The 18,725-nt window shown below is 40.3% G+C and overlaps 1 protein-coding gene across 2 annotated transcripts in view; it reads left to right on the plus strand.

The window, feature by feature from the left end:
- The window catches only part of Atp8b4 (ATPase phospholipid transporting 8B4 (putative)), a 175,575-nt gene that overhangs the window by 90,590 nt on the left and 66,260 nt on the right, over nt 1-18,725 (plus strand). For both annotated transcript variants that reach the window (XM_060371530.1, XM_060371531.1), the window contains 3 exons: nt 6,879-6,967; nt 9,233-9,429; nt 15,975-16,183. In XM_060371530.1, coding sequence (XP_060227513.1) covers nt 6,879-6,967; nt 9,233-9,429; nt 15,975-16,183 — 495 coding nt within the window. The remainder of the gene's footprint in view (nt 1-6,878; nt 6,968-9,232; nt 9,430-15,974; nt 16,184-18,725) is intronic.

Below are 18,725 nucleotides of genomic sequence, written 5' to 3' on the forward strand. Positions count from 1 at the left end.
CCTAATGGCTAATGAGCATTTCTTTAAGTGTTTCTCTGTCATTCGATATTCCTCTACAGAGAGTTCTCTGTTTAGCTCTGTTCCCCATTTTTTAATTGGATTACTTGGTTTGCTGCTTTTCAGCTTCTTTAGTTCTTTATATATACTGGATATTAGCCCTCTGTCAGATAAAGGGTTGGTGAAGATTTTTTTTCCCAATCTGTAGGCATTTGTTTTGTTTTGATGATGGTGTCCTTTGCTTTACAGAAGCTTTTCAGTTTCATGAGGTCCCATTTATTGATTGTTGCTCTTAGAGCCTGTGCTGTTGGTATTCTGTTCAGGAAGTTGTCTCCTGTATCAATGAGTTCTAGGGTTTTCCCCACTTTTTCTTCTAACTGATTTAATGTGTCTGGTTTTATGTTGAGATCTTTGATCCACTTGGACTTTAGTTTTGTGCAGGGTGATAAGTATGGATCTATTTGCATTTTTCTACATGTAGACATCCAGTTAGACCAGCACCATTTGTTGAAGATGCTGTCTTTTTTTCCATTGTATGGTTTTGGCATCTTTGTCAAAGATCAGGTGTCCATAAGTATATGGGTTTATTTCTGGGTCTTCTGTTTGGTTCCATTACTCCACCATTCTGTTTCTATGCTGGTACCATGCAGTTTTTAAAACTGTTGCTCTGTAGTACAGCTTAAGATCAGGGATGGAGATACCTCCAGAAGATCTTTTATTGTAGAGGATTGTTTTAGCAATTCTGGGTTTCTTGTTATTCCATATGAAGTTGAGAATTTTTCTTTCCAGGTCTGTAAAGAATTGTGTTGGTAATTTGATGGGAATTGCATTGAATCTGTAGATTGCTTTTGGTAAGATGGCCATTTTTACTATGTTAATTCTGCTAAACCATGAGCATGGGAGATCTTTCCATCTTCTGATATCTTCTTCTAATTCTTTTTTTAGAGACTTGAAATTTTTTTTCATACAAGACTTTGACTTTGCTTAGGGCTACACCAAGGTACTTTATGTCATTTGTGGCTATTGTGAAGGGTGTTGTTTCCATAATTTCTTTCTCAGCCCTTGTGTCTTTTGTATACAGCAGGGCTACTGATTTTTTGGAGTTAATTTTGTATCTAGCCACTTTGCTGAAGGTGTTTATCAGCTGTAGGAGTTCCCTGGTAGAGTTTTTGGGGCCACTCACGTATACTATCATATCATCTGCAAATAGTGATAATTTGACTTCTTCCTTTCCAATTTGTATTCCCTTGAACTCCTTCAACTGTCATATTGCTCTAGCAAGGACTACCAGAACTATGTTGAAGAGATATGGAGAGAGTGGGCAGCCTTGCCTTGTCCCTGATTTCAGTGGGATTGCTTTAAGTTTCTCTCCGTTCAGTTTGATGTTGGCTATAGGCTTGCTGTATATCGCCTTTACTATGTTTAGATATGTGCATTTTATCCCTGATCTTTCTAATACTTTAAACATGAATGGATGTTGGATTTTGTCAAATGCTTTTTCAGCATCTAGGGAGATTATTATGTGTTTTTTTTTTCTTTCAGTTTGTTAATGTGGTGGATCACATTGATGGATTTCCATATATTGAACCACCCCTGCATGCCTAGGATGAAGTCTACTTGGTCATAGTGGATGATATCTTTGTTGTGTTCTTGGATTCGGTTTGCAAGTATTTTGTTGAGTATTTTAGCATCAATGTTCATAAGGGAGATTGGCCTGAAATTCTCTTTCTTTGTTGAGTTTTTGTGAGGTTTAGGTACTAACGTGACTGTGGCTTCATAGAATGAGTTTGGTAATGTTCCTTCTGTTTCTATTTTGTGGAATAGTTTGAAGAGAACTGGAGTTAGTTAGCTCTTCTTTGAAGGTCTGGTAGAATTCTGTGCTGAAACCATCAGGTCCTGGGCTGTTTTTGGATGGGAGGCTTTCGATGACTGCTTCTATTTCCTTGGGGGATACAAGACTATTTAATTGATTTACCTGGTCCTTATTCAGCTTTGGTAAGTCAAATTGATCGAGAAAAGTGTTCATTTCATTTAGATTTTAAAATTTTGTGGCGTATAGACTTTTGAAGTAAGTCCTAATGATTGTTTGGATTTCCTCAGTGTCTGTAGTTATGTCCCCCTTTTCATTTCTGATTTTGTTGATTTGGATGGTGCTTTTTAGTTAGCTTGGCTAAGGGTTTGTCTATCTTGTTGATTTTCTCAAAGAACCAGCTCTTGGTTTCATTGATTCTTTGAATTGTTTTATTTGTTTCTAATTGATTGATTTCAGCCCTGAGTTTGATTATTTCCAGCTGTCTACTCCTTTTTGGTGTGTCTGCTTCTTCTTTTTCTAGGGTTTTTAAGTGAGCCATTAAGTTGCTTGAATGAGCTGTCTCGAATTTCTTCTTGAAGGTACTTAGTGCTGTGATTTCCTCTTAGCACTGCTTTCATTGTGTCCCACAAGTTTGGGTATATTATGTCTTCATTTTCATTAAGATCTAGGAAGACTTTAATTTCTTTTTTGATACAGCTGTCATTGAGTAGACAGTTGTTCTGTTTCCATGTGTGTGTAGGCTTTTTGCTATTTCTGTTGTTGTTGAGTTCCAGCTTTATTACATGGTGATCAGACAGGATACAAGGGATTATTTCAATCTTCTTGTATCTGTTGAGGCTTGCTTTGTGACCAACTATATGGTCTATTTTGGAGAAGGTTCCATGAGGTGCTGAGAAGAAGGTAAATTCTTTTGTGTTTGGGTGTAAGGTTCTGTAAATGTCTGTTAGGTCCATTTGATCCATGACCTCTGTCAGAGATATTGTTTCTTTGTTTAATTTCTGTTTTGTTGTCCTGTCTTTTGTTGAGAGTGGGGTGTTGAAGTCTCCCACTATTAATGTGTGGGGATCTATGTGTGGTTTAAGTTTTATCAATGTTTCTTTTACAAATGTGGGTGGCCTTGTATTTGGGGCTTAGATGTTCAGGATTGTGATGTCTTCCTGGTGGAAATTTTCCCTTGATGTGTATGAAGTGTCCTTCCCCATCTCTTTTGATTAATTTTGGTTGAATGTCTATTTTATCAGATATTAGAATGGCTACTCCTGCTTTCTTCTTGGGTCCATTTGCTTGGAAATCCGTCTTCCAACCCTTTACCCTCTGGTAATGTCTATCTTTGTGACTTAGTTGTGTTTCTTGTATGCAACAGGTTGCTGGGTTTTGTTTACGCATCCATTCTGTTAGTCTGTGTCTTTTCATTGGAGAATTGAGTCCATTGATGTTGAGAGAGATTAATGACCAGTGGCTGTTAGATCCTTTGATTTTGATGTTGGCTCTGGTCATAAGTTTGTGTGCTTGGTTGCTTTTTGTTTTGCTGTAGTGAGGTTAATTATTTCCTGTGTTTTCTTGAAAGTAGATAGTTTTCTTGGGTTGTATTTTACCTTCTTGTGTCTTCTGTAATGCTGGATTTGTGTGTAGATATTGTTGAAATTTGTTTTTGTCACTGAATATCTTGTTTTCTCTGTCTATGAGGACTGAGAGTTTTGCTGGGTATAGTGGCCTGGGCTGACATCTGTGTTCTCTTAGGGTCTGTATGATATCTGTCTAGGCCCTTCTGGCTTTCATAGTCTCTGTTGAAAAGTCAGGTGTGATTCCAATGGGTTTGCCATTATATGTTACTTGGCCTTTTTCCATTGCAGCTTTTAGTATTTTTTCTTTGTTCTGTATACTTACTGTTTTGATTATTATGTGGTGGGAGGATTTTCTTTTCTGGTCTAATTTATTGAGTGTTCTGTAGGCCTCTTGTATTCCTATTGGCCTCTCCTTTAAGTTGGGGAAACTTTCTTCAATGATTTTGTTGAAAATATTTTCTGGGCCTTGGAGCAGGGAATCTTCTTTCTCCTCTATTCCTATTATTCTTAGCTTTTGTCTTTTTATGTTGTCTTGCGTTTCTTGGACAGTCTGTGTCAGGAATTTTTTAGATTTAATATTTTCTTTGACAGATACATCTATTTCTTCCATTGTATCTTCCACACCTGAGATTATTTCTTCCATCTCTTGTAGTCTATTGGTTATGCTAACCTCTGTAGTTCCTGTTTTCTTCCCTAAGTTCTTTCTCTCCATTTGTGTTTTCTTTAATTTTTCCAATTCTATCTTCAGATCTTGAGCCATTTTGTTGATTTCCTTCATTGTCTGACTGTATTTTCCTGTTTTTCCTTCAATTCCTTCAGCTGTTTGTTTGAACAATCCTCTGTTTCTTTTATTTCTTTCAGTGATTTAAGCATTTCCTCTCTAAAGGCCACAAACTGTTTGGCTGCAACTTCCTCTATTTCTTTAGGGATGGCCATAATCTGTTTGTTTTTTATCTTCTTCTATTTCTTTACGCATTTTATTTGTTTCCTCTGTTATCCTCTTCATGAACATAGATGTTAGGTCATCTTCTTGAATTTCAATTATGCTGGGGTGTCCAGGGCTACTTGCCCCTGGATAACTGGGTTCTGGAGATGCCATATTGCTCTGTCTTTCGTTGGTTGAGCTTTTATGCTGGCCTCTACCCATTGGAATATCTTAGGTGTTTGGAGTTAGTTTTTGGTGGTTCCTGGAATCCTGTGGTGGAGAGAATCTCCTTGGCAGGAAGATGGGTTTTTCCTGAAGGAAGCCTTCTCAGCTTTTTGGGTATAGTCACTAGATTGCTGGTGTTTTTCAGGAGTTGCCGCTGCTCACCTCAGACAAAGAGGCCTGAGTGGTAACTGTGGTCCTTGTTAGTCAAGAGGGCTCTCCTCTCACTGGGAGAAGTCCTGAAGACAGCTGCCCTGCTTCTGGGTTTCTTGCTGTAAATTTAGTGATCTGCTGCTGTAACCTGTGTATCCCGTGGTTTGGTCAGTTTTGTTAGTGATAACTGGTTGCCCCTTGGAGCAGTAGCTGGGGGTTGATCTCGGGGATTCCGGGCTTTTGTAGGTCTGAGGTTGGGGCTCTGTGCCCCAGTACCTAAGTGGTAATCTGTGGCGGGTGGGTACTGCTCTCCTGGTAACAGCAGGCTATCTGGTGTACAGCAGGTCCCTGGGTTGGGCTGGTCCCTGGGTTGGGCAGGTCTATGGGCCCTTTTCCAGGGATATACTTTGTGGCCTAAGTTTGTCCCCTTTGCTTTGTTCCCTGTGAGGATTTCTCCCGACACTGACTCCCAGTCTCTGTTGCCCTGGAATGCATAGCTCTGTCTGTCCCGGAGAGCTGGGCGCACAGCAACTGTCTGTGCCTGTGCCTGGAGCCCAGTTCAGTGATGGCAGCTCATACCTGTTGGTCTGCGAGACTTTTTCCAGGGAAAGACTGGGTGACCCAAGTCAATACCATTTCCTTCTTTCCCTGTAGGGTTTTCTCCAGACATGGACTCCCAGTCTTTGTTGCCCTGGGGTGTACAGCTCTGTCTGTACTGGATAGCTGGGTGTGCAGCAACTGTCTGTGCTCAGGACAGGAGCCCAGTTTAGTGATGGTGGTCTGCAAGACTTTTTTCCAGGGAAATACTGGGTGACCCAAGTCAGTCCCGTTTCCTTCCTTCCCTGTGGGGTTTTCTCGAGACTGGGACTCCCAGTCCCTGGTGTTTTTTGTGCCCACCGATTAGCCTGGGAAGGTGATTAGGACATGCAGGCATGTGGCTCTGGTCCGGCGACCTAGTGGACCTAGTGCCTGCGTGACCCGGGATCTCTTCCAGGTTCTGGCTGGGTGACCTGAGCATGGACCCGACTGATTCCCACACTGTGGGGGTTTCCTCTTACCTGGGAAACACGATTGGTGTTGTTTTAGGGCCCAGGGCTCAGTCTTTTGGTCGCTGTATGGAAAATGTTGTCCTGCTCCTCAGACGCAGTGTTCTCCTGGTGCCGCCATCTTGTCCCCCTTGATGATTGTTTTAGAGACTGTTTCATGGGTTGCTGAGAAAACACAAATTTTGCACTGTTAGGGTGGAATATTCTGCAGGCATTTGTTAAGTCTATTTGATCTAGGATGCCATTTAATTCAGCTATTCCTCTATTTATATTTTGTCAGGATGGCCTGTCAGCAGACAGGGAATTAAGCTCACCTACTACTATTGGGTTGAGCTTAATCAATGACTCTACATCTACTGTTTTTTGTTTAATGAAATTGGGTGTTCTGAGTTTAGGACATGTTTGTTTAGAATCATAATATCTACTTTATGAGTTTTCCTCTTCATCAATATGAAGTGACTCTCTGTGGTGATTTGAATAGGAATGGCCCGCATAGACTAATGTGCTTGAATGCTTGGCCCATAGGGAATGGCACTATTAGGAGGTGTGGCCTTGTTAGAGTAGGTGTGGCCATGTTGGAGGAAGTGTGTCACTGTAGGGGAGGGCTTTAATGTCTCTTATTCGCAAGCTACACCCAATGTGGCACACAGTCTCTTTCTTCTGCCTGAGGATCATGATGTAAAACTCTCAGCTTCTTCTCCAGCACATTTTTTGCCTGCATGCTGGCATGCTTCCTACCATGATGATAATGGGCTAAATCTCTGAAACTCTAAGCCAGGCCCAATTAAATGTTTTTCTTTTGCCGTGGTTATGGTGTCACTTCACAGCGATACAACCCTAAGACACTTTCTTATCTTTTCTCACTAGTTTGGGTTTGAGTTTTATTTTGTCAGACATTAGAACCATAACACCTGGTTGCTTTATAGGTTCCTTTTGACTAGACTATATTTCCCATTCTTTAACGCTACAGTGTCTGTCTTTTGTGGTGAGGTCTATTTCTGGAAGACAGCAAACATATGATTCCTGCTTTTTAAGCCAGTCTACAAGTCTGTGCCTTTTAATTGAGAATATTATAACATTCAGCGGTATTATAGAAAGATATGTATTGATTCCTGCCATTAGGTTGATTTTGTTTCAAAATTGTTACTTTTTTACAGGTCCAGACACTAAACTAATGCAGAACAGTGGTAAGACAAAGTTTAAACGAACAAGCATTGACAGACTGATGAATACCCTAGTCCTGTGGGTAAGTTTCTGAAAGGGTGATGAGTGTTTGAATCATTAGATGTTGACAATGTACTCTGGTGCTATGGGTGAGTCCCAGACAGACTGATGAGTATGCTAGAACTATGAGTGAGTTCTTGATAGGTTGAGTAGCACTTCAGTACTCTTTGTGAGAATTGTGTGTCTATCTATCTGTCCTATCTATCTATCTATCTATCTATCTATCTATCTATCTATCTATCGTCTGTCAATCACAGAGTAAAGTCACTGGCTGGGAGGCTGGCAGTCTCTTTCTGTAGTAGGAAATATGATGATCCTGTCAGGACTTTTATGGAGGATATTTAATGTTGAGCATCATTAATTTTAATGGTTTAAAGTAATTCCATTCTATTTAATTTGTAGTACAAACCATTAAGAGAAGAAGATATTGTGATACAGACACCAAATTGGTAGGATATGATTGATATATAATTCAGTGTTTTCTCTCACATCTAGATTTCTAATCTTCAGTAAGGTTTTCTTCAACTTTGTCTTTATATGCTCCTAATTTATTTATGAGAACGAAGAAGAAAACAATTCTAGACCTCAGGAATAATCTTTCTTGGAGAAAAGAATGGACACATTTCTACTTTGTAGACCCAGCTCTGTCTCCACAGTGGCTGGTGTGAGCTCCTGACACAGAGGAATCCTGAGGAGAACAAGTCTCCACAGATTCCTTTCCAAGACACTGCATTTGTGCCCTTCATCTGTGAGGCTGTGTGTGTGGGTCCAGCATTTATGATGTTGTTGTCTCTTTGACTTTCAAAATGTTTGGCTTCCTAATTCTAATAGTAATGGTGATGTTAAAATCTGGTACATATTTTCACCTTGCCTCTCACTTGTTGAATTATTGTATTAGTGGCCTTTTCTAGTACTTGCTCTTGCTCCCAAATAATTGACACAGAGACCTATTAGATTTATTCAATAAGCTTTAAAGCTCTATAACTGGGCAGATATTCATCTACTCTAACCTAATTATTATAGTCTGGCTGCCTCTAAGTCACGTGCCCTTTTACCTGCCATCTCAGTCTGTCGTTGGACTTCAGTTGTATCTCTCTGTCCTCCAGGTGAACTCCTCATGGATTCCTCATGGAGCCTTCTTTTTCTCCTTCTTCTTTTTCTGATCCCAACCTGAGATCCCCAGACTGAGAATAGAAGTCCTGCCAACTGTCCCCTCTGACCAGTCATTGGCTTTTCAGCTTCTTTATTAACCAATCAGAGATAACTGGGGAGTAATGTTTACATGACATTGAGATCAGAGAGTCTTCATAGAAATAACAATGCCCACCATGTTAGGACTGCACCAAGACCTGGGGGCACAGAAATCAGCATCTGAATACACAGCGAATAAGACCATTCTCCTACACCCACTAATGTCAATTATTTCAAAGACAAAGTATCTACATTATGAGATGTTTTGGTTCATCCTTCTAGTTTCTGCTGTCCTTATGGAAGGATCGTGCAGACGGATCTACAGCTAAGAGTTTTGACAAGTGTGGGTGGCGGAAGGGAACATCAGTCAGTGTATTAGTTGCTTATCTTGTTGCTGTTATCAAAGATGTGGCAAAGGCAATTTAAAGGAAGAAGAGTTTAGTTTGGCATGCAGTTCTGGGGATGTAGTCAGCCACAATGGTGAAATGGTGGCAGCAGGAACAGGGAGCAGCTGGTAACTTTGCACCCCCCAGTTAGGCTGAGCGAGATGGGTGCTGCTCAGGTTGCTTCCTCCTTTAAACAGCCTGGGAACACCTGCTCTCGGAGTGTCACTGCCCCCGTGTCAGTGTTCCACGGTGATTCTACAGTCCATCAAACTGTCAATCGAGGTGAACCATTATAGCTGGACAACAGGTGTAACCTGGGGCTCTCTAGGGCACTGAAGTTTCATAGTCTTCTTGACTTCAAGCATTGAAGCATGTGATTTGTCACAGCGTAAGGGTGTGTGACAAGGGTCAACCTACAGCATAATGGCGTCTGTGCTTATCCTTTTACTTTGTTTTTACTTTGTTTCAGAGTTAGTGGGAGAATTTAGTGAGAAAATGAATGTCAGATATTTAGCCACACTTCCACCTTTTAAAGTGCTAAATTCAATTCATATGCTTAGTTGTAAATAAGAAAAGGTTTATACAACTTGGTTTTAAAACGACAATTTTTTAAAATGGGAAATTGACTTATAGTTAGCTTGTATTGATTTGACTAATTTGGGGTTCATGTTAACAGTAACAAGACTTCTATACTTTTATTCTTGTTTCAGATTTTTGGGTCTCTGGTATGCTTGGGAATTATTCTTGCAATAGGAAATTCAGTCTGGGAGAATGAAGATGGGGACAAGTTCAGAACTTTCCTCTTCGAGCAAGAAGGCGAGAAGAGTTCCTTGTTCTCAGGATTCTTAATGTTCTGGTCGTATGTTATCATCCTCAACACGCTCGTGCCCATTTCGTTATACGTGAGGTGAGATGAGCGTTTACACTGCAACAAGGTCACTGCATCCTCACCCTGTGTGTGATCTGCTGTGTCCGTTAATGACGAGGTGACTCAGCTCCTTAGTTCTGTTTAACTTGTACATTTTCAAATTACAATAGAAGTGCATTTTATTTTCTCCTTGATTGTATAATTTCTTAGGGATGTGTTTCTTTGGAACATATAAACTGCGCTATAAGCTTATGAAACCCGATCAGTAAAATCGAGTTGTTCTCAGGTAAAAAAAAAAAAAAAAAAAAAAAAGGGAGAACCTGGTATATCTTGAGATGTGGCCTCCCTGTCCGCCTCAGGTATTTGGATGCAAGTACTGTCCTGTGACCCATTATTCCTGTAGCATTGGGAAAATTAATCTGACCATCCACTTCTTAAAGCTTTTTCACTTAACAAAAAAAGTGGCAAAATGTAAGTCCTGTCTCATAGGATTATCTGAGGACTGAATAAATGTCTGGTATACTCTAAAGTTTAATGAACATTAGTTTCCCTGATTCTTGGCAGACTTCATAAAAAATAAAGGAATCAAAATACGGTAGGTGGTAGTAGCTGGCCATTGTTAGGTAAGTATGGGTCACAGTTCCCACGATCCTGATCCACAGTATCTAGAGTCAGTTAAATGGTCTCTCACTGTCTGTATCTGTCTCAGCTTTCTCTCTCTCTCTCTTTCTCTCTCTCGTGTGTGTTTTCTCCTTTTCTCTCTGTGGATATATATTTGCTCTCTGAGTGTTCTCTTTCTCCAAACATATGTATGTTTTCCTCTCTCTCCCCCTTTCTCCATGCATGCATGTGTGTGAATGAGTGTGTTTCATAAGACTTAGATAAGTCCACCTGAGACATTCTCTGTCCCAGTTCTCTCACAAGGCTGAGTCTGTCCCGGAGATCCTGGAGCCAAGATAGACTTGGCTGTTTGTCTTGCTCACTATCAGTGCTAACAACATACAAGGCCACCCGCTCTGAATCTCCACTAATTATGACTAACCTCTCTTTTCTTTTTCCAAAAAAAAAATGAGCTACAATGAAACAAGGGAAGTTAATGAATAAAATTCACTTTTGTTTTGGATAGTGGTCAGGAAACTGAAATGTCAAGTTGTGGGAAATTGACTTGATGTAGGGGCATGTGGCCTCAACACCACAAACTGCTCCAGGCCTTCTGGAGTTGTGGGTCTGTGTGACCTGTATTCTACTGGATCATCTTTGATACTGAGCACCTCTTCTGTGGAATCCCATTATGAAGTCTGTAGTAAATGCTGCTCTTTGTTAGAAAAACTATGACCAGCTTTGCGACTCTCCTTTTATGTCCTAATAGCCAATTGTGACAGAGGGGTATCATCTTCACATGAGCACAATGGCTCACTGGCTGCACGCACAGTTTACGTCCTTGTGACGAACACATACTCTTTGTATCTTTGTACTGCTCCGGCATTTTTCATGTAATGATTTGAAAGTTTTTGTTTTTGTTTTTGTTTTAAGAATTCATGGCTGGAGTCTCAGGTTAGCATTTCTTGTACTTTTAGTGTGTACTTCTTAACAAAAACCACATTTATAATATTAGAAGCCCAGGTTTTGGACTTGGCATTGCTATTAATATCCTTGGCCTTCGAGAGAGTACTTGACTTCACGTTGACTTGTGCTTGTTAAATATGTGCTGCTCTATAAAGTGAAGACGTTAAAAAATGATTGCTTTCCAAATTCCTTTCTATTCAAACAATAGAACCCACTTTTAGGTATCATAATATGGGTCTATAGTCACATATATTTGATGTTGGTGCAGCACTTCACTGCTTAAAACTACTTTCTTCGGAATTGCTTTTTATGATTTCAAAACCACTCCCTGGTGTTCTATGATGTGACATGATTATGAGGCTTTGCCACATTCCTGGATGGTTTTATTTCCTTTTTCAGTGCTTTATCTCATTTATGTGCTCCCCAAATCTTCGGAAGTCGCTCTTGCTGAAATGGGAAGTTGGTTTTTTCAGGATTATATAGATAATTAAGTCAGAATGATGTCCAACTCTGTATCGTCTGATACTTGCACCTTGTTTTCCCTTCACCTGAAGCTGTGTGGGGATTCATCTTGTGGTGAAGATGAAAAGCTGTTTTTTTTCTCTCTCTCTTTCTCACTGAATAACTGATTCTGATCTCAACTTAAGGGGAAAAGCATTCCAAGAGATCTCAGACTGTTTGGTCCTAAATGCTTAAACACTATGATATAGGAACAGAAAACTGCTGGTGTCCCTGTGATGAGGGTTGAAGGCCTTCAACAAAGCTCCCATCGGGCTTTTGGATAGGGACAATGGATAAACTAATGCCATATGGTCAGAACTCATGATTCGCTTTGAACAGTTAACAATTTCAGGTGAACGAAGACATTTATTTTGATAAGATATTTCTATGCTGTAATATTTATATGCAATAAAAAAGACCCAGCCACAGATTGTGTGTGTGTGTGTGTGTGTGTGTGTGTGTGAGTCTACCTCTGTGTGTCTGTCTATCTCTCTCTGTGTGAAAGAAAGGGCTGCATGTTGTACTGCCACTCTCCTAAATCCTCTTTTCTTAAGCAAATAGGAGACCCATTTTCTCTAAGGGCTTTTTTAAGGCCCAGAAATTTGAATAAATTTTGTAGATTTTCATTGTCTTGTACAACAGCATAAGAGAATCAAAGGCTGCTGCACTCATTTTATTTGAGTTTACAGGAAGCTATCAGATTGAAGCAGGAAGCAGACAGTTGAAATCTTTGAGTGATTTTTTGCAGCATGACTCTCCTTTCAGGGGCAAACATATCTGCTGGAGCCTGCTGGCAGAGTCAAACAGTTGAGTGGAGCGTGAGGATAAAACCAGCTCACTACACATGGGATCAGTTCAGGAGGGCTGCCAGTAGAAACTGTCCCACTGGTTTATTCCACAATTCCTTTTTATAGTCAGAGCAAAGCACCTTGATACAATGAAGAAGTTCATCAAGATGTCAAACTCGTTTACCTCAACCACTTGTCTGTGTGATCTTTACACAAACAAAAGGAAGTGAACTTGGCAAAGCATCCTGCCTATCCCTGTCTCCAGGTGAAGGCCAGGGTGAGAACATGTTTTTTGCTGAGAACTCAATAACAAAGCAGCCTACAAACAAGCAGCTCTCCACATTTATCCTCTAGGACTCTGAGGGGATGTTCAGGACCGCTGGCCGAACTGAACCTTACATGTACATTTCTTCCTGTTTTATGCATACATATCTATAATAAAGTTTAGCTTACAAATCAGGTAGAGTAAGAGACTAACAATAGTAGTGAACAAATATAAAGCTTGTAGTTTCATAGTATCATGAAAGTTTTATTTATGATTTTTTCCTATTTCCAAGTATTACATTGTTCTGTATACACCCCTCCTTTCATATATGATAATACCATGTCTTAAGGATAGGGTAAAGTGTGTTGAATGATTTAGGCATTGTGATACTGTCACCTGGACACAGACACTGCAATGCCACACTAGGAGATCTGGTAGATAACATGGCTGCTGTGATGAATGGACAGTATAAGCTGAATGGATATATCAGCCAAAGGTCATCACACCCCAGGTTGGTAGATCCAGACAGAGCAGGATGGTGGGGCATTGCATCTACTCTGAGCAGCACACAATTTAAAGCAAAAATTGTTTCTTTTTGGAATTTTCCATGGAATATTTTTTGGACACAATTAATTGTGGAGAACTGAAACTATGAGAAGCAAAGCTCCAATGAGGGGGAATATTGCATAGTGTCATTGTGAAGACCAGGTTTGCACTGATGGTACCAGATGCTGGAATTCTGGTCACGACTCAGTGCTAATTTGTTTGTGTGTATGACTTGGGTTAGTCACTTACTCTCTCAAGCCATAGTTTCCGTATTGGTGAAACCAGAAACTAGTGGGCCAGGATTTATTCATTTGACACCGTCTGCCTGCTTCTGACAAGAAAGATGAGGGACCTGGTCTGTTATGAGACCTGTTAATACTTTTTCAGTTAAAGGAAAAAGGAAATTGTAAGCTACCCTGCAAAAACCTTAGTCATAGTGGCTACTGGGGGGGGGGGAGGTGAAGGAAGGTAAAATACACATAAAATAGAAAAATACATGCAGAATTAAATGCACTTATTTTTCTATCATGGGATTTTATGTAGTCACTGTGTGATTCTAGTTTAGGAGAAACTCCGAGATGACCTGGCCTCTTAGGGGCCTGAGCGGGAAGTGTTGATGTGCCCAGCATGCTTTCAGACCTAGATGCACAGCAGTCAGTACAAGGAAGATGTGTGCATATTCTGGCCTTCCTGCCAAGAAGAGAAAACCCACTCGAATCAGAAATAAGCTGTAGGTCTCTGCTTTTATCAGTGTAATTTTATGTTTTTCTGAGTGCTCTCATTAATAAACAAAGATATGAATTGGACTTCAATGAGCAAAGACAGAAAGCTCAAACTAAAATAACCCTATCCAGAAAAATAAGTGTATCCAAAATAATCCACACCACAGCTAGAATTCAGCTAAGTGTCTGATCATGTGGGTGGTATATATATTTTAAAGATGTTTAAGTTTTCCTTTAGGTCAGTAATACTTTCAAAACTTATCCTATCAGTAAAATACATAATGTCTGGGAGCAAATCAGTCAGGCTGTGGTGTGAAACTGTATAAAAACAAAGTAAAGTTTAATAAGACCATGATATGTTTCCAATAGAAGTACTATCAAAAATGGGGTTCCTGGAAAAATGTATTCTTATTATTGAAGTTTCACTTAATTTATGAAATATATTTTTTTGTAAGCAATTAACAACACAATACTAAGGAAAACCCTTAATAAAATTTCTACTGTAACTGATACCTCACATTGTCATAATTTTTTGGTAATTATAGATACAGACATTCGGACTAAGATCTTTGGCCATAGACTTCCCTTTTCTGGAGTTTGAATATATAAGCCATTAGCGAAACACAAGACTGTACTCTTTTTCAAGTAGACAGACAGTGGGAAACCCTATTTTAAGTCAAGATCAATCACTGTTTCCTTATTGCTTAATAGAGACTCATTGGTGACTTCTTTTTGCAATTGCACATTAATGTTTTAGGATCCATTTCTCCCAACTAGATACACACTGGATATCTTCAGTAAGGATTCATTTGCTCTGAGATGCAGATGAAGTTTCAATTGAACATGTCACACAAAACTCTGCACTGGGCTTATTTGATACAGAGAACTGGAGGCCCTTGCCTGAGGCTTTCTGATGAGCCAGCCATATCATTTTACAATGCTGTGAAAAGAATAACTTGGGCCCTGAGGCTTGTGAGCAGATTTTCAACTGAGGAATTTCCAGAGACAGAGCATTTAAATTTTTGTTTTTGACACTCTTTAGAATTTTTTCTTTTTTAAAAATTTATTTATTTATTTATTTATTTCAGTTTATTCACATTGTATCCCAGCTGTAGCCCCCTCTCTTGTCCCCTCCTAACCCCATTCACTCTCTCTCATCTCTTCCCATGCCTCTCCCCAAGTCCAGTGATAGGGAAGGTTCTCCTCCCCTTCCCTCTGACCCTAGCCTATCAATCTCATCAGGACTGGTTGCATTGTCTTCTCTGTGGCCTGGTAAGGCTGCCCCCCAATCAGGGGGAGGTGATCAAAGATCCAGCCTCTGAGTTCATGTCAGAGACAGTCCCTGTTCCCATTACTGGGGAACACTCTTGACACTCTGAGCTGCCATGGGCTACATCTGTGCAGGAGTTCTAGGTTATCTCCATGCATGGTCCTTGGCTGGACTATCAGTCTCAGAAAAGACCCCTGTGTCCAGATATTTTGGTTCTGTTTCTCTCCTGTAGAGCTCCTGTCCCCTCCAGGTCTTTCTATCTCCCTCTTCTTTCATAAGATTCCCTGTACTCTGCCCAAAGTTTGGCTATGAGTCTCAGCATCTGTTTTAATACTCTGCTGGGTAGTCTTTCAGAGGCCCTCTGTGGTAGGCTACTGTCCTGTTCCCTGTGTTCTCCTTCTGATGTCTATCCTGTTTGCCTTTCTGAATGAAGATTGATCATCTTACCCAGGGTCGTCCTCCTTGCTTAGCTTCTTTAGGTGTACAGATTTTAGTATGTTTATCCTGTATTATATGTCTAATATCCACTGAAAACTGAGTATATACCATGCATGTCTTTCTGCTTCTGGAATACTTCACTCAGGATGATCTTTTCTAGTTCCCATCATTTGCCTGCAACTTTCATGATTTCCTTGTTTTTAATTACTGATAGTATTCCATTATTTGCTCAGCCATGTTGATAGCAGCTTTATTTGTAATAGCCAGAATCTGGAAACAACCCAGATGTCCCTCAACTGAGGAATGGATACAGAAACTCTTTAGAATTTTGACAAAGCTTTGTGTGTTCACATGTTGATGGATTCTTTCTCTTTTTTTGTTCCTTTGTTTCTTTTCCTCCCTTCCTCCCTCTTTCCTTCCCTCCCTCCCTTCCTCTCTCCCTCCTTTCTTCCTTTTCTTCCTTCCTTTCTCATGTGAATGGTCCACAGTGTGGAAGTAATCCGTCTGGGACACAGCTATTTTATAAACTGGGACCGGAAGATGTATTACCCTGCAAAAGCAATGCCTGCTGAAACCAGGACAACCACACTCAATGAGGAGCTGGGCCAGATTGAATATATTTTCTCTGACAAAACAGGAACTCTCACTCAAAACATCATGACTTTTAAAAAATGTTCCATTAATGGGAGAATCTATGGTAAGAGAATAGTTTTTTATTTTTAATGGTATTGAATAAACAAATAAAGAATAAATAAAAATGAATAAGCAACATCATTTAAAAATGACCCCCTTATCCAAACCATCATGGTTTTCTTATTAATCATTGCTATGATACTTAGTATGTAATGAACACCCAGATGCACACATTTGGAACAATTTGATGAAACTTAGGATCTGTTGTCATCCATGGGTGGAGACAGTTCCTCTTGATACTCTGTTACACTTTTAGGTTTGCTCTGTAGTGCTCCAGAGGCCAAATTCCCTGGAAGGATGAGTTCTAGGCAGCATGATTTATCATGTTTTTGTTTGTTTGTTTGTTTGTTTTTTGAGACAGGGTTCATGATTTATCTTGTTAAGCCAATATATTTTTTAAAATTTATTTAGTTATTAGTTTATTCACTTTGTATCCCAGCTGTAGCCCCCTTCCTTATCCCCCCCCCAATCCCATCCTCCCTTCTTTTCTCCTCCCATGCCCCTCCCCCAGTCCACTGACAGGGGAGGTACTCCTCCCCTTCCATCTGACCCTAGCCTATCAATCTCATCAGGACTGGTTGCATTGTCTTCCTCTGTGTCCTGGTAAGGCTGCTCCCTCATCAGGGGGAGGTGATCAAAGAGCCAGCCCCTGAGTTCATGTCAGAGACAGTCCCTGTTCCCATTACTAGGGAACCCTCTTGGACACTGAACTTCCATGGGCTACATCTGTTCAGGGGTGCTAGGTTATTTCCATGCATGGTCCTTGGCTGCAGTATCTGTCTCAGAAAAGACCCCTGTGCCCAGATTTTTTGACTCTGTTACTCTCCTTGTGGAGCTTCTGTCCCCTCCAGGTCTTTCTATCTTCCCCTTCATAAGATCTTTCATAAGATTCCTTGCACTCTTCACAAAGTTTGGCTATGAGTCTCAGCATCTGTTAAGCCAATATCTTATGCATCCTCCCCTGTTCACTGTGGGATCAATGTCAATATTTATGAGGACTTAATATTTATTTCCTGAAATGCTTTTTCAGGCACCTTCACTGCCAAGTTCCCCTTTGCATTCTTCTGTATGGATAAATAATCTATATTTGGGTTTTCAAGCATCCTTTTTTGTTCCTGGCCTTCCTCAACCTGGTATTGGCTAGTTAGCAGACAATTTCTTCTGTAGTGAACATGGAAGCCCAGTAGGACCTTCACAGTGTTCCTCTGGATCTTTTACCTTATTTCATGGAGGTCAGGCATTATGGGATTTCAAAGAATTCCAAGAGAAGGTAAGTTTTCCTTGTCTACTAATGGGACGGAAACTTCCCACCTTTTCTAATAACTTAAAGCAGGATTTGATTCTGAAGGAAAACAAGGAATTGAAAAAGTTGATATGCTGTAATGTCGTACCATTTGACTTCCCTCTCTCTGAATCCCATCCCTACCACCAATGCAGGAATGGCTTCCTCGGTGTTCCTGTACCCCTATTTCCCTCTCTTGCCTTCTTTGGTAGTAGACACAATGGCTTCCAGCCAGAGATTTCTTGCATGTCTATGTCCACACCATGCCTCGTAAATAGCATAGAACCATTACTTAAAATTTACAGACATTATTTTCAGAGCCATTCTAAAAATATCTTCCTGACCTAAATAGTGACGTAAGTAAGAATTAGGATATTAGGGAGATTTTGAAATTTGGAGAGCCTTTTGTTTCATATTAACCCAGTGATATCATTTCTAAAAAGCAGTATGAAATTACTGCTGTGGACCAATAACCATTTGTTGAAATGTTTGTTGCAGGCTACTTTTAGAGACAACCTCTTGACATTTTCACATAAGGCTTGTAATTTCCCTCATAGAGAACAGGAAAGGAACAGAAAGAGTTAAATATTCTCTTTTGGCCCCGGTGTATATGCATTATAATTTATCATATATTTATGCCCACAAAACGTATTCTTCCTTGCATGCACTCAGACTGTTCAGGATTGCTTTTTTTGTGTGAGTGCAGCTTATCTTGTTTTGAATCATAGATCTGGGCTCTAGGAAATTTTAGGTTTTTACTCTGACCTCTTAGTTTACATTTGCTATGATGAAATACCATGACCAAACCAACTTAGGGAAGGAAGGGTTTACTTGGCTTATGCTTCAAGATCACCGTTCATCACTGAAGTGAGTCAGGACAGGAACCCAGACAGGAACCTGGAGGCAGGAGCTGATTCAGAGGCCATGGAGGGGTGCTTCTTACTGGCATGCTTCTCAAGGCTTGCTCAGCCTGCTTTCTTACAGAACCCAGAGCCATCAGCCCAGGGATGGTGCCATCTACAATGGGCTGGGCCTTCCCACATCAATCACTGATTAAAAAAAAATGCTCCACAGCCTTGCTCAGAGCATTGAGGCTGTAATGCTCAATTGAGGTATTTTCTCCCTTGAGGCTCCCTCCTCTCAGAAGACTCTAGCGTGTGTCAAGTTGACATAAAACTAGCCAGCACACCTATCTACATCTTGTTCTTGTACTCAGAATTATTACCTTCTTAGACTTTTAATTTTTCTTGTTTTATCTCTAGTC

This window comes from Meriones unguiculatus, chromosome 18, assembly GCF_030254825.1.
Source record: "Meriones unguiculatus strain TT.TT164.6M chromosome 18, Bangor_MerUng_6.1, whole genome shotgun sequence".
Taxonomy (NCBI): domain Eukaryota; kingdom Metazoa; phylum Chordata; class Mammalia; order Rodentia; family Muridae; genus Meriones; species Meriones unguiculatus.